The following is a 16,604-nucleotide window of genomic DNA, read 5'->3' on the forward strand; positions in this document are numbered from 1 at the left end:
AGTCTAGGCAGGTACCTTTTTTTTCTTAATGCAGGAAAAAATATAGAACTTTTCAGATAAGAAGCATGTGGAAAGAACTGCACTAACATAAAGTCTTATTAATTTATTATTTATGTGCACACTCTTGTTTATAAAAGTTAATGTAAGTGGTTTTGAGCATAGCTTTTGGAGGAATAATTTCTTCGCTAGCTGCTAAATGCTTATGATTCCTAGGATTTCTGGAAATGCAGCATCTATTTGACATGACTTTGTGACATGAATCCTGAGCTCTTTTTCTAAAAGTACATTTATTTGTTTGAGACTCAAAATTTTTATAGAAGCTTTGTTGAGATAAAATTTCACTCTTAAAAGTGTAAAATTTAGTTTTTAGTACATTCAGAGTTGTGAAACCATCACTTTAACTCCAGACTATTTAATCACCCCCAAAAGAAACACTATATCATTAGCTGTCTTTCTCTATTGGATTATTTTTAATGGAAAAAAAAACGTCAACTAAATTAAATGCAGTTAATCTCGCCATTGTAAAATCAGGGATGTATAAAAAGTTTGGTTGCCATGCTAACTCCTTCATATTTACTATCATCACAATCTATTTATTTTATTGGTGAGAGAGAGAAATATTGATTTATTGTTCCACTTATTTATGTATTCATTAGTTGATTCTTGTATGTGCCCTGATTGGGAATCAAACCCACAACCTTGGTGTGTTGGGATAGATGCTCTAACCAACAGAGCTACCCGGCCAGGCCCATGTCATGACAATTTAGAGTGATTACTACCAAATGCATTGCTAAATGTGATGCTTTATATGCATTTATACTGTTTTTTCTTTAATGTAGGTTTTAATACTTCTCTATAGGAGAAATGATTCAGAGAGGCATCTACATGGAAGAAGTGGCTAAACTTTTAAAACTGTGTTTGCATCACATGTCCCCTCTATTCAGAGTGTGTGTATATATAGAGAACGTCTAGTTTAGGGAAGGGTGAGGTTGGGGACTAAGATACTTGTCTTGCAAGCAAGCTACTTTGTACTTACATATTATTTTGGATGGTTTCATTGTGGCTAATGGAGATCATTTGGAATCTGAAGCTACTCCAGGACCACTGGCATTCATGCAAACATTATTATCAGGCTACATTGTGTCCCAGAGAAGGACAATTTAATGCTTTTCTTCCTTGGATTTAGGATTTCCAATGAATGCTCTTTCTACACTCAGTTTTTGAAGCTGCTCACTCTATTTTTATGGGACTTCCTGATATTCTGAATTCAATAAGTCAACTTGGATCTCCTGTGCTTTTCGTTTTCATCACCCACCTTCAAGGCTGATGGCTGTTGCCGACCACCTTTCTTTCAACCATGGCTGCATAACTTGACCACAATTCCGAGCATTCCTTTCTAGAATTTGCCACAAAGGTCAACAACCAGAGTTTAAGATTTCCTTGCTTCCCCCTTATGTGACCCTCACATGTATTAGCTATTTTGGGGGGTGAGATTTTATTTATGAATTCTTTGTCATTTTATTTTGTTCTTTTTTCCCCCAGAAATGTTCATTCTTGTCAATATTTTTAAGTTAGGGGGGCAGATTCCTTGAAATCAAAAGCCCTGCCTGTGTACATTTCTTTGGTTGGCTACAAACACAGAGAGCTCCAGCCCTTAACAAATACCTTGGAATAAAGCAAATGGAAGTTTTAACTGTGCATTCTCCAGTCTTGTATTAGAGCCTAAATAAAGTGCTTCAAGTTTACCTAAGGACTAAATATACTTTATTAGCTTATGAAGCATTTCTTATTTATTTGACTTTTTTCTGGGAGGGCAACAATAAGTAGAGCATACATTTCCAACATGCAAAATGAGTTGCATCTTTCCATACGCAAGCTTATAATTGGGCTCCTGCAGCCACACAGCTTCACATATGGTACTTAGGAGTCAATTAAAGCACCCTAACAAGCAATTATGAGTTTATTGTTTAATTCGATTTCCACAACTCATGCTGCTCCACTCAAAAGTTGCATATGTCAGTCAGCATATAGTAATAAGTACATACTTTATTCAAATGCTACTTTTGAAGAATAGGACTTCCGAATACTGTGTTCTAAACATTGTGCTCTGCACCCAGAGAAAAATTTGAAGGATAAAATGAAAGCACTTGGGGTATGGAAAGAACTTGCTTTTACTTCTAAATAGAGTTGTTTTGATAATAGCAAGGAAAAATATCTCCTCCGTTACTTACAATGATCACAGAAACAGAACTGCTAGGATATTCGCTGAGGGAGAGTATGTGGAGCAGTTGCTTAATTGAGCTGAGGTGATTCAGGTCCAAAGGGAAAAGGCTTGGATCTTTAAATGGAAAAGTAGGCTTGGTGAGGCAGGGGTGAATTCACTCTCCGTGCCTGGAAACTACCAGTGCTCAGGGGCCACCTTTTCGGTTCTCTTTACGTTACCAGGGTTCCTGGCCCTCCCCACACAAATGTTGGCCACTGAGGGAGAGGGTTAGAGCAGTCCTTTCCTCTCCTCTGCCACCGGAATAACTAGGCATGGACAAGTGAGGGAGACTATCCCCCACAGCATCCAGTGACCATATTGATATGCATCCTGGTCCCGCCGGCTCTTGGCTCTGGAGCAAGGGGTGGAATATGGGAGTGGCTCAGGGCTGCCTTTACTCAAGGTGGACAGTTCAGAGCACGTCCCTGTAGTAGCATCAACAGAACATGCTTGCTGTGAAAGAAAGCATAGAGTTAGCCTTCTTTTCCAAGACATATAACTTTCTATTACTTCTGCCTGTTCTCATGTCCTTCCCAACTCCAATATTTCTCTGAATATTGAAGATATTCCAGTTTATATTCAGAACTGAGATTTTCCCTATAGTCATTTATGAATTCAAAAATTGAATCCTGGCTAGTGCGGCTTAGTGGATTGAGTGCTGGACTGCAAAGCAAAGGGTTGCCAGTTCGATTCCCAGTCAGGGCAAATGCCTGGGTTGTGGGCCAGGTCCTCAGTATTGGGCATGTGAGAGGCAACCACACGTTGATGTTTTTCTCCCTTTCTTTCTCCCTCCCTTCCCCTCTTTCTAAAAATAAATAAATAAAATCTTAAAACAAAAATTGAAGCATGATAGTTGGAAGGAAGTGGCTTTGTACTTTATATGGCTCAGACCGGCCCAAATACTGGTATTTGTCATTGGAATGCACTTTTGCTTAGTGTAGATGTACATTCTTAATTATGCTTGGTCTTAAATAAGAAATAAGTCCACCAGTCTGTTTTTTCTAAGGACACCCCAACAAGGTGTGTGGAGAACAGTTCTAAAGGTAACCTGGTGGCTGAGGCAGGGTAATTGAAAATGAACTAAACAAAGCAAGACACACCTGTTGTGAGCACAGGAATAGGGAAGTCACGGTACACTTGTGTCAGATCTGCCTTTCCTCCATTATGAGGGTGGATGAAGCAGGCTTGGTTCTTATTCTAGTGGATGAGGCAATGCCTCAGGGCTAGGAAGAAATACCTGTCTTGTAGGCTCCGTAACAGCCCCCCAAAATGCCCAATTTCTAATTCCCCAAATCTTACCTTACATGGCAAAAAGGTACTTTGCTGGTATGATTAAGTATCTTGAGGTGGGAAGGTTTTCCAGGTGGGTCCAAGGTAATCACAGCAGCACTTATCAAAGGGAGGCCCTGTGATGACGAAAGCAGAGGGACCGAGAGACAGAGCTACACTCTTGGCCTTGAAGCTGGAGAAGGATGCAGGCAGCCTCTGGAAACTGAAAAGGAGAAGGTACCTGACTCTCCCCAGATCCTCCAGAGGGAGCCAGACCTGCTGACACCGTTGCACCTCAGTGAAACCGGTTTTGGACTTCTCACTCCCCAAATTGTAAGAAAGCAAATTTCTGTTCTTAAGCTGCTAAATTTGGGGTAATTTGTTACAGTGGCAACAAGAAAACAATAATACCCCATAAATAGACTAGCACTAAAAAAACCCTCTCATGGGGCATTCCCAATAAAGGCATACCTCAAGGACATTGCAGGTGTGGTTACAGACCACTGCAATAAAACGATTCACAATCTTTGTGCTGGTGGAGGGTCTTGCTTTCGATTTGTTAAAAAGAAATTATGTGAAGTACAATAAAGTGGAGCGCAATAAACTGAGATATGTCCTTAATGAGGGATCAACAGAGTTATCGAGCAGAGCATGTAAGTCCTTCAGCACCTAACCCCAACTACCCCTCTCCCCTACTCCATGGTGGGCTTGAAGAAATCCATCAGCTGTATTTAGTGGCAGCTTAATGTATGCCAGTCACTTTCTAAGAGACACATAGGCACACAAGCCAGCCACAGGCTCAGCACTACTGAGCCTCTGCACCTACTGGTGAAGTATGTGCATGACAGGCTTTATATTTTTAATATTTAAAACAATGCCCCTCAATTTATATCCTTAACCCAATCAGATTTCCCTCTGCATTCCGACTGCCATTACAACATCAGGAAGAGACAGGGATAAACACCACCTCAGGTAGGAGATGGATGCAATGCAGGGAAAGTCTTTCATACAGAAATTAGGGGGAAAAGTCTGCTCTTCTTGCCAGGGCCATGATGGGAAGGAAAAGAGAAGAGCCTGGGGGAGGCGGAGCGGGAGCAGAAGGAATGTGTGTCGTGCTTTCCCCTGACTCAGGGCTGATGTTCCAGACATGGAGAGTTAGAGGAAAATGAAAAAGACTGAAGTGTTTCCTCTCCATATCTTGTTTGGAACTCTGAGAAGAGATGATTTATAGGGGCCCCAGTTCAGAAGGAGTGCCTTAATGCCTCCTTAGATGCTCCCTGAGTTTCCAGTGTCATAGAGACTCTCTAGAAGTTCCTTCTCCCTTGCCCCAGGGCAGGTGTGCTGCTTGATGATGCCATCTGGCAGGCTTAGCAGGCGCACCTACCCTGATCTCTCAGGACTCAGATCACGGAGCCCCAGCTGAGTGTCCCACACCAAGGCAGGGCGAGAGCTCATCAGCCAAAGGACTATGGGTCCTGACCAGGCCAAGAGGGGATTGTCATGAGATTTTTTAGTCTGAGATGAGACCTGAACAGTGAATGTCACCAGGGCAAGCACTCACCAAGTGGACAAAGGCCACTCCTTGTAGATGCTGGCAGAAACCCAGAGAGCTTCAGAAGGACCATTATGCAGATCATAGACCATATATATATATATATATATATATATATATATATATATATATAAGTTTACTTTCTATTTAAATGATCCTACACTATGGTTTCTTTAATTAGTTTACTTCCTATTTAAAATATATATGCATATTTTTAAATAGGAAGTAAACTAATTAAAGTGGCCAACGCTGAGAGAGTGTTAATTGGCATTTGTCTCTTTCCTGATTGCCTACAGGAAGGGAGCTGTTAAGGATAAGTATGTGAGTCTTTAATGAAATAATTGGAGTGGAGTACAGTTCTGCCCTAAACTCAGCAAGAGGTGGGATGCCTGGTCTCTGTGCCTTGGAGGACCCTTCTCTGGCCTGCTTCCAGCTCCCCTTCTTCCCACCATAAGGAGCCCCACCAGAGCCCATGCTCCCCCTACCCGTCCCCCTGCTCTGCAGCGTGCAGGCATCTCCTCTCTGTGCGTGGCCTCTGAGGAAAGCTTGCAGTGCCTGTGTGTACACCCCAGGCCCAGAGGGTGGATGAGGGTGGACGTGGGGATGGGGGCTGGTGTGTGAATTGAGCTTCGGGGATTGACTGCAAGAAGGTCCCTCTGGGGCTGGAATACATCTTTGACAAGGGACTCAGGGCTGAGCCCACTGTCCTTGTGCTGCCACATTCCAGCCTGAAACTCCAAGATGTCCAGAATTTATGTTGAAAACTGGCTTTCCAAGACATTACGAAGATACGCATGTTAAGGTGGGAGAACCATCCATTACACATTTGTTAATTTCAGTTATAACTTAAGTCTTTAGAGTACTTTGTAACCTCTCGTGTTCTAACAATGGACCCCACACATATCAGGGGCAGCCTGGCATAGTGTCATTAAGTTAGTAACCTCGATACACAGATACGGAACACGTAATTGTAAGCTCTGCAAGTCTTAGCGAAGGGGAATTGAAGAGACCTACACGTGCGCATAACAAGGGCAGGAAGCCGGCCAGTCACCTCGCTTTTTCCTCCGCACAGGCGTGTGGTGCACCCGGCCCCGGGCTGGATGACGTCATCGCCACTGGGTACATGCCACTCATCTTCCGGCGTCTCCTCGGAGGGCTCCTCTGACTGCCCAGTGCCTGAGGCCCCAGCACTGTGCTCCTGCAGGACCCCAACTGCAGTGAAATTATATTTCTGTTCTTCCTCTGTGTGTCCAAGGTCACTAGGGCCTGCCTTTAGAACATGTGGTCTGAATGTTGGTTGAGCCGGGCAGTTGCTACCCACCCTCTCTGCTCCTTAACGTGCGTGCAAACTGAGTTCTGAGTTCTGTACCCGAACGGAAACAGTTCACTATCTCAGGACAGCAAGCTGATAGCCCTTCTGTCTTTCTAGCACGTCACCCCTATTTCCTGGCGATCATGACCTCTTGAAAGGAATTCTTCCTGCTCTTTCTTGCCAACTGTTAGAGTTGAACTCTGGTCAGGAGGAACTTAGGAACAGTAATGTTGGTGTCCTTGGTGAAGGTGACAAGCGTGGGCAGGCCCCATCTCTTATTTAGTCTTTCCAGGCAGAAATCATAGTTCCTTGTGAGAAGGCCAGCAACCCCCACCCTCTTCATGTCATAACTGAAAAGGCAGCAGACATGTCATGGCCTGTCTGACTATCACAGTGTAGAGGTGACAGGGAACAGAAAGACTAGCTATGTAGTTATAGTTAGTAATCCGAGAATTTATACAAACAAGTATTTGCTTTGTTTCTTTTATTAGATTCTCAGATAACTGTATGTTTTGTGTCAGGGTACTTTTCCCCCAAGCTGCTAGAATTGAAATTCAGATAACAGGGGAAAGCAATTAGTAACTCTTTTCCCCTTTCTGGTGATTCTCAGGGCTCAGTGGGTCTAGTAATTCAGAGACAGATGAAGTAGCTGAATGCGGTTCTCTGTGTGAAATGCATTACTGGACACTGAGTAGGAAAATTGACCTCAGGCTTCACGGAGGTTTTGGAGGGCTCCCTGTGACCCTACTGTACCCACTTACCAGGTGACTGTTCTTGTCTGAGAGCTCTTGTCCGAGTGGCCCGGCTCAACCCCCTGCTTCTCCGTCATTCCTTAACAAGAACTCCCAGCTGTCCCAGGCAGCTGCTCTACGAGCTTTCTGCCCGGTGTTTAATATAGCTACATTTCAAACAGCGCACAATAGTGAGATTGTTTTGGAACTATTTGAACCAACTTTACCTGGGAGTACAGTTTTCCTCCAGAAAAGATGACTGTTTCAAGTTTAATAAATAAAATATAATTTAGCACTGAAGAGTCAATTCCCTTAAACAATTCAGTTCAGGTAGAAATATACGATAAAAAGGGTCAGTAGCAATTGCTTCTCTCTTTCCTAATGGAAAGACCTTTCCCACCAGTATAGTACAGTTTGTTAAATACTTAAAAGCACCTAAGGAGACCTTTTCTCTAGACTGTGGCTTGCAAGTGGTTTGCTATGATCCGAAAGGCCCAGGACTCAGAGTTCAACTAAATAGCAGATGTCTGATGGATAAATTCTCTGTAACGGCTTATTTTTCCTGCCTGCATGTTATACATCCTTTCCATTCAAGACTGAAGTGCCTACTTATTTCTTCTGTGCCACGCTTTCCCCTTTGGTTATCACTATGGGGGAAACAGTGATATGTTCTTTATCTGTCTACCTGCCTGTCACTGCCACTACTCTAGTAGCCTCCAGAAGCTGATTATTTATCTGTACATGTATGTGTGTGCACACGCATTGCTTTGATCATGGGTCACAGTTCTTTGTATAGTATTTCGTGACCAAGTAAGTGTATGGATGGATGAATAGATAAAGTTCTGTAAGGTCTATTAGGGCCAAAGGTGCAGGTCATAAAGATATAGGTATATAAACAAAGTCTAGTGACTAGACTGTTGGGAACCGCCCTGCCTGATTTCAGAAGCTGTAACCCCCTATGGTTAAGGCTGAGTCAGAGACCTTGGGACCATAAGCCATTAAGGAGACAAAGCTTATCTCCCTGTCAGGGGTGCCATCACTGCCCACTTTCCTTTACCCTGCTTGGCCCCGAGCTTGACCAGTTAGCCAATGATGGGTAGGATTCCTCAAGGGAGGAACAACCTAAGACAGGCATGGCCATGAAAAAGGCCCACAGGGAAGGACTCGGGGGGCTATAGAAAAAGAGGGTGATGGACCCTCGCCCCTCAGCTTTGGCATAGCCTGAGTCCTCATTCTGTCTGCAAGAAGTCTCCTAATCTCTTGGCTGCCTTACTTCCCCTGCCTGACTTAAGCCTGAAACAATGACAGAGGGCAGTACAATCCTGTACTGGAAAGGGCGGACTCCCCAGGGAGATCAGGCCTAAGAAAGAATGCATAAAATCCTGTGAAACCTGCTTTGTTTATACCCTCAGCTTAAATGATAAGGGTCCAAGCCTGAAATGAGTTTGTTTCCCCAAATCTTTTAACCCTTTAACTAACTGACCCTAACTCAGAATAAGCCCTCAAAGTTCTTTGTATGTTATCTATTGTTTGACCCTTACTGCCTGACAATGATTGATGAGCTTTACCTGTATTCCTGTGCAAAATGAACCTAATAAAAGCGCATTGAGGAAAAGGCTCTTGGCCTTTCTCCTTTGAGAGATCAGCCACCTCTCCTCCCCAAGCAGATCATGTCTTGGTAGATTTATTTTCATCCGTGGCAGACGGGGGTGGGGCTCTGCGGCAAAGCTCCCCCACACTAGACTAGACCATCACAGAGGAAGAGAACCTTAACAAGGTTCACACCTGATCCCAGGTTATAAGCTATGTCTTCTGATTTGTGCTCACTACTCTTCAGTAGTGAAGCCCAAATGGTTCTAACGGCCAGAAAAGCTTTGACAGATGCCCCTAAATATTACCTAGAGGTTAAAATCCTTGTGAAGTCAGCTTCAGCACTGGTGCCTATTTCTGCCAGATGTGACCACCTCAGGAAGTGAGGTATAAATATGTAAAATTGGCCAGCACTCACAAAAGTACAAATGTTCACTTTCCTTTCATTAAGCTCTTTGTTAAGCTTTGTTAAGAATTTTGATCTTGTTACTTCTGGGAAGAACTCCCTACAGGTCTTAGATTTCAGTTTCTGACTTTTCCTGGAATTGCAAACTTGTGTTGTAGCCTAATTGTTGTTGACACCAAGCAGAACACACAGAGCTTCATTTGGAAATACAATATCCTCGGGAAGGCTGTCCATGGAGGAAGCCACTGACTGCAGCGTTGTAATTCAGATTAGGCTCCAGTCGCACTTCTGTGGGGTCAAGAGGGTTTGGTGGGATTTGGAAAATTATTCCTCAATCAAGAATCAAGATAAGTGGTGATGGATGCTTTTTAATACCATTTCTTACATTTCATTTCCAGTAACTTTCTTAATAATGATACATAACTCTCAAGATATGTGTACCAATGTACTAAGTGCTCAGTTCTATTCCTAGCACTTCATCGGCATCAATGTATTATATGATGTAGGTATTATTATCATCTCCATCATCTGGATTCCAGTAAATTGAGTCTTAAAAGAGTTTACATAATTTGCCCAAGGTAACAGTAAAAATATTGAGAGTTACCATTAGTTCTGTTTGACACCAAGGCCTAAAATTTAATGAGCATACTCTACTAAAGAGGTTCTTTGTATTAAGGAGTCTGTATACCTTTATACAGCACTATATGGTGTGTAAAAAGTAATTAATATTTTAAAAATATCTTTGCCTATCGTTGCCCTGTGGAACAGGCCTCTGCCTTGGGTTGTACCTCTGGCTACCACTTTTCCTTATTTTCTCTGTCTTCAGTTATCATTTTCTTTGTACATGTATTTCTATGTACATGTATGTTTTCTTTGCTGGATTTCCAATTCTTCAGACTTCTTGCTTGCAATTTCTTCAGTGATTTTCTACCCTTTACTAAAGTTCAATACCTGGTCATTCATCAAATATTTATTAATTAAATGACTTTTTATACTAGAACACTTCCAAGAAGAAAATGGCTTTATTTAACTTGTTGATTTTTTGTTTCTAGTAGTTTAGTGATTTTTAATTAAATGTATTGGGGTACCATTGGTTAATAACATTATATAATAACCAGGTATAAAAGATGATAGTTTGATACCTGTATACTCTATTGTACGCTCGCCACCCAAAGTCAAGTTTTCTTCTGTTACCATCAATTCGATCCTTTTACGCCCTTTGCATTGCCCACCCACTTTCCCCTCTGATAACCACTCTGTATGTATAACTTTGGTTTTCTTTGTTTTGTTAGTTACTCCTTTTACGCTCGAAAAGAAATCAGAATCTTGAACTTGAAGAAATCTGAAAAGCGTAGTGCCTAGACCACACTGATGATTGCATGATCTGTGTAGTGTGTCAATGGCTGCTCACCCTTGCGTTACTGATCATCAGCAGCCACTCAGAGTATCAGTCTTCAGATTAATGTGGGTGTTGCTAACCTCATGCTACCATTTTGAGTGTGTTATGTGGCGCTTAGACACCGCTAGTGTCTCCACCAGACTAGTTAATAAATCGGTTTGTACAGGAGTGGTGGATCTGATTTGCTCTGCGTAGCTCTGTGGATGTGTTCAAGGCTTATCTGATATATTGGTTGACCAGTGATGATTCTCAGTGTAGTGCCAGAATAAGGTGAAGGTTCAACCACACTTTTCTCATCATCTTTATCCTTCAGATTCTGAGGACGGCCAAGGAAGAAATAAGGCATGGAGAGTGAGTGTGTTTGCACACATGCTTGGTAGGACAACTATGGCTTCATTGATTTAAAACAAATTTAAAAACAAATATAAAGGCTAATAACAATTGACAGCACTTACTGAGCCCTTAGTATGTATGAGATGCTGTTTAGAATTCTCACAATTGTTTGTTATAGGTGTTCTTACTATACTCATTTAAAAAATGAGGAGACTAAAGCATAAAAAATGTAAAATTGTATTTTTCAGACTATAAGACACACTTCCCCCCCACACACAAATTTGGGAGGAAAGTGGGGGTGTGTCTTATAGTCCAAATGTAGCTTACCTGGCTTGCTGGGGTGGGGGCAGTGGAGTGGGTTTTTTCCCCCTATTTTCCTCCTCTAAAACCTGGGTGCATCTTATGGTCTGAAAAATACAGTCACAAATCTCAGTTCACATAAATCCCAAGAGTTTAGATTTGTGTTTGCATTTATGCCATTGGACAACAATGTCTTTTAATTACAACATATGCTAAAGATATTCTTTCTAAATTTCTTATACTTTCCTTTATTAATGGAAAATACTTTGATATAGACATTCAAAATTCCAGAGTATACTACTTTAAATAGTTTGTAGAACTTCAAAATATTATTTAAAGTTTATTTATCATAGTATTCAAATTTTAGGCATTCAGTTTCTAGAATTTCTTTGGAGCGTTGTAAATAATGTATTGTTGGAAAAATCCTCACTTATATATAAAGAGAGAGGTTTAAATGTCACATACTAACACTTTTTGGCAGTATTTAAAATTCTTCATGTTTTTCAGTGCATTGCCATTTTGAAAAAAAACAATTGACTTGCCCTGATAAAAAGCCCCTAAATTGAATCTAAATTATTTATCTAAACATGCAATTCAAATAATGTTTGCTTGTACCATATTTAGGAAAGTATCTTACTATATTTTATTGGACATATTAAATATTAAATATTCCCAATAAATATCAAATATTAAATATTCCCAATTAAATTTTCCAATAAAAATTCCCAATATTCCTAATCAAATATTCCCAATAAAAATATTCCCAATACATTATTTATATATTTCCAATAAAAAATACAGCTGATGTTGGCTTTCTGTGTGATGAATTTCACTCCCAGATGTGATTAAACACAGAACTATTCCAGCTGAATGAGTAGTCCCACCTGCCCAGTAGTACAAACTGGGAATTATTGTGTGTGCGTCATTGTCACCTTAGCTAATTCCTTGGTCCTAAAACATTAGATAGGCTTGGCTTTCACCAGTTTTTAAAAAATTGTTACTCAGATTGACTTGTCCTTTTTTTGCACTCAGAATAAAGAAAATAATTCAGAATATGAGAAGAATGAACAACTTAAAGGAACCCCTTCCCTATGAACACTAACCCTATATTGGAGTAGTTTATATAAAGAATTCTAACAATGTTGATCCTAAGCTGTGGACTATATATTCCTTGTAACTTGGTAAATTTTAAGGAACTATAATAAAAAATGATCCTACACTATGGTTTCTTTACAATGATGAACTCAGCAAATATCCATTAACACATACCATGTCCAAGGTCACCATGCCAAATGTGGGTGGTCAGAACCACCTGGGGCCCTTACAGCCAAATATCCCTGGGGTTCTCCCCCAGAGATGCTGAAGCAGTGTGTCTAAACTCATGCCATGGAAGTTCTCTATTCCCCTAGATGGCCATGGTTAGGAATCCGTTTAGAAGAATGGTTTTCCACTGGGGGCAGTGTTTGGCAATGTCTGGAGTAATTTTTGGTTTTCACGACTGGAAGGATATGTGTACTACTGGTATCTAACTGGTAGAGGCCTGAGATGCTGCCAAAGTCTGCAGTGCACAGGAAACTCACGTGCCCACATAAAAAAAGTTTTCAATCTAAAATATCAATAGTGCCACCATGGCTGGTGTGTCTCGGTTGGGTGGAGTATCGTCCCATAATCGAAAGGTTGAGGGCTCAATTCTGAGTTAGGACACATGCCTAGCATGCAGGTATGACCCCAGTCTGGGCATGGGTGCTTGCAGTCCCTGGTCCAGGCTTCTACCAGAGGCAACCAACTGCTGCTTCTCTCTGGCATGGATGTTTCCCTCCTTCTCTTTCTCTCTCTCTAAAGGTAATTTTAAAAAGTCCTCAGGTGAGTAATGTCAAGATTGAGAAATTCTGGTCTAGAGAATATAAAGATAGATCCTTGGAGAGAGCCCATAATTAACCAGGGTGAGTAAAAGATGCACAGATATATCGTTCATAATTAAATCAATGATGCAAAAACCAAAAAAAAGTAAAATTTTATAAATGTTTTACTTAATTTATGGTATGACCAGAGGCATTCCAGTTGAAAAGTGTGTGAAAGAAACTTTGGAGGGGTATCTGCAATTGGTAGGATACCTGTAGTGGGAATTATCTGAATAGGTTATGCCTATACTTGAATAAAAGTTAAAAATTTAACTATTCCTGAAATTTTAATAAGGAGAAAAAAGTTTACTTATTGACAACAGAAATGATTTTTAAAATATTGACTGTGAAGTGAAACAGGACCATTTCCATAAGTGACATTTAAACAAGCAAACCAACAAGAAACTTGAGGAAGAGTTCAGATTATGTTTTTGTGGTATTTTTCATTTTATCTTCATACTATTCACTGTTACAGGATCTCTTACTTCGTTTTCTATCACCCCTAGAGATCAGATGCTCACAAGCAGGACGTATATAATAAATTACTGAAAATTATTTTGGGTGCTGTCAATGCAGGGTTTGAATTAATGAGGTAAACAATGAAATTGTCAAATACCTACACTGGCAACAATAAACATTTAACTTTCAGAGAGAAGTAAGGATAGCCATGCTGAGCACCTTTTGAAATCACAGTGATAACTACATTTTCAAACATTGGGGGATTCTGCTATTTTTGTCAAAGAACCATCAGCAGGCTTATCTAATCAAAATAACAAAATAATCCATGTGTATTTTTTTTTAGTTGTCTCATGCATCACTAATGATAACCAGTCAGCAGAAATGACCGAATGCCTCAAGGGGACAAGTAACATGCCTCCCCTAGTGCAAGAATGCACTGTCCCATGTCGAGACGACTGCACCTTCACTGCTTGGTCCAAGTTTACTCCCTGCTCCACAAATTGCGAAGCAACCCGAAGCAGACGGCGACAGCTCACAGGTGAGGTGTGCTTTGTATGCCCTAGCTTCAGGCCAGTGATGCACTCTTGAACTTACGGAGGACAGTGTAAGCTCTAGAAAGAAAGGTGATTGTATCAGATCTCCGCCTCTCCCCACCCCTCCCTGCCATTATATCCTCTGTGTCTATTCTTAGCACATCCTTTGTATTCAATTAATATTTGTGAAATAAATGAAAGATGTATAGAACCACTCGATAGATATGAAGTTCTTCTGTATACAGCTTTATAATTGTTGTAGAGTGAGGGGAAAGTAGGTTTACAGTTGTGAGTACACAAAACAGAGTTTATTCTTGTATTATTATTTATTATTGTATGTTTTCCATACAAACTACTGCAAACCTACTTTTGACACACCCTGTAGTCATAAGGGACTACATACGCACCAACTTGCCTGGAGTAGTTAATGGCTAAGACTCTGGTGTCTGTCATGCCAGGGTTTCAACAAGGTTGAAAGCAGCCGTTGTTTTGTAAAGAACATCAAAGGTAATTTAACCAATATCATCATATTTCGCCATTGCCTTAAGAGCAATTTAGCATTTTAAAATTTTAGTAGTGTGAGGTAAAAATCAAGTTGCATACATAGATTCTGCTTTTGTGGTATATTATTAATTACTGCTGTTTGCATCCATGAAATTTAATGGAAATTAAAGCAATTACTAGTTTAATCAAGGTCTAGGAGCATTTTTTGCCTATAATATACAAATACTTGATTCAGTAATATATTTTTCTACCTGTCTAGGCAAATATGTCAGAACTTCTCTTAACTGTACATGTATTTGCATATATAGAAAACTTAATTCGGTGAATGGAGAACCACAGGGAAAAATGCCAAAATAGTCACTGAGATAATAAAATTGGTGTTGACAGTGAAGAACTCAGCACAATGACCATTCATTCTTACCAGCAGTTCAAGTGCTAATTCCCTTGTTTTCAAGACCCCTTTGTTTGAATGCATTGCTTATTCGATTGTTTTAAATTTAACTCATTCTAATAGGTTTACTTAATGGGTGAGAGCCTTTAACAGTATTTCTGCATGCAAATCAGGAGCCCAGTCATAAGTGTAGGGGAAACTTATAATCCTAAATAGAAATATCAAATAAAATATGCTGCACATTGTGTTTTTTCTTCTACAAAAATCTTTGCATATATAATTTTAGGCAACATTGGTTATGTTTCTAACATAAAACAACGTAATGGCATACAATGTGTATGACAGGAATAATTTCAAATTCAGTGGTAACTGTAGGGAAAGTTCATTTGTGTGTTCATACATAGTGCTTTAGAAGCCATATCCTAGGTACTTTATATCTTTAAAAAGATGTGTGAGACTCTCCTTTAGAGGGGAAAAAGAAGTTTTAATTAGTGGCCAGTTTTTCTTTGTGTTAACTAATGATATTTTGTACTTGCAAATTGAGAAAGAAAAATATTGAAAGTCCTAGGATATTTTTTTTCATTTTACATCCTGCATAGTTTGTTATGAATTGTCAAAACTTTAATAAGTTTAATTTATTCAAAATATACTTTTTATGTGAGTAATTGAAGAATTGTTGAACATTTTTCCTGAAACCTCTATCTTAGGAATTACTTGAATTTCTTTTCTAAATTGTTAACTACTATGCTTTTAGCTGGCAAATTGACCTTTTGTGTGTCTTAATTTCTAAGTTATACAAAAACAAGTGGTCAATTTAATGAAATATATGGGTTGTGCAAAAATACCAATGAAATAAATTATTTAATGTCATTGTTGAAAAAAAAGATAGTGTATTAAAATTTTCAACTTCTGAAGACTTATTTTTATTGTGATATAATGCTTGCATTTTACTTTCTTCCATGTAATTTGGTAGTAAACTTAATAAGCAACCGTTGACATGAGTGACAACTTAGACCATAACAGTGTGACTCTAACTAAACAGACACACGTGGAGAAGCACAAACACACACATACAAGCCACTCCATTAAATAGGGGACCATCTAGGGTGTTTATTTTTCTTTTTGCCCATTTTTAACAGGAGACTTCAATATTTGGGTGTTCTGTGCATTGTATCTGAACTAGATCATCACAGGTTTTGGAATGAGTGGTAATTAAAGCAGTTGTTATATAATGATGGAAAAATCATTACATAAAATATATGTCCAGGTTTTAATATATATATATTAACTGGATAACAAATACACACATATTTAATACTTAGTTGTAGTTCTGTGTTTTTGTGGGATCAAGCACAGATTTCCCTCTGACTTAAAGGGAAAAATTGTTTTTAGAGTTGTAGTAGGGATTGATTTTTTAAAAAAATTAGTAGTAGCTCATTTGAATTCAGATGTTAATGCTAATTTTGACTAGAAGATACGCAAAGCAAAGGACCAGTAAGCATTTGCTCCTCATTGCGAGAACCATGTCTGTATTAACTAACTTGCTCAAACCCTTCAGAGAGTGACACCATATAATTAAGAAAGATAATGTTAGATTCCCAATCAGGGCACATGCCTGGGTCATGGGCTGAGTCCCCAGTGGAGAGCTTGCAAGAGGCAAC

The 16,604-nt window shown here is 39.8% G+C and overlaps 1 protein-coding gene across 3 annotated transcripts in view; it reads left to right on the plus strand.

Moving 5' to 3' along the window:
• THSD7B (thrombospondin type 1 domain containing 7B) overlaps positions 1 to 16,604 on the plus strand; it is an 865,484-nt gene that overhangs the window by 603,365 nt on the left and 245,515 nt on the right. For all 3 annotated transcript variants that reach the window (XM_024569693.3, XM_045203176.2, XM_053918625.1), the window contains one exon: positions 13,859 to 14,053. In XM_024569693.3, the coding sequence (XP_024425461.2) occupies positions 13,859 to 14,053 (195 nt within the window). The remainder of the gene's footprint in view (positions 1 to 13,858; positions 14,054 to 16,604) is intronic.

Source organism: Desmodus rotundus, chromosome 2, assembly GCF_022682495.2.
Source record: "Desmodus rotundus isolate HL8 chromosome 2, HLdesRot8A.1, whole genome shotgun sequence".
NCBI lineage: Eukaryota > Metazoa > Chordata > Mammalia > Chiroptera > Phyllostomidae > Desmodus > Desmodus rotundus.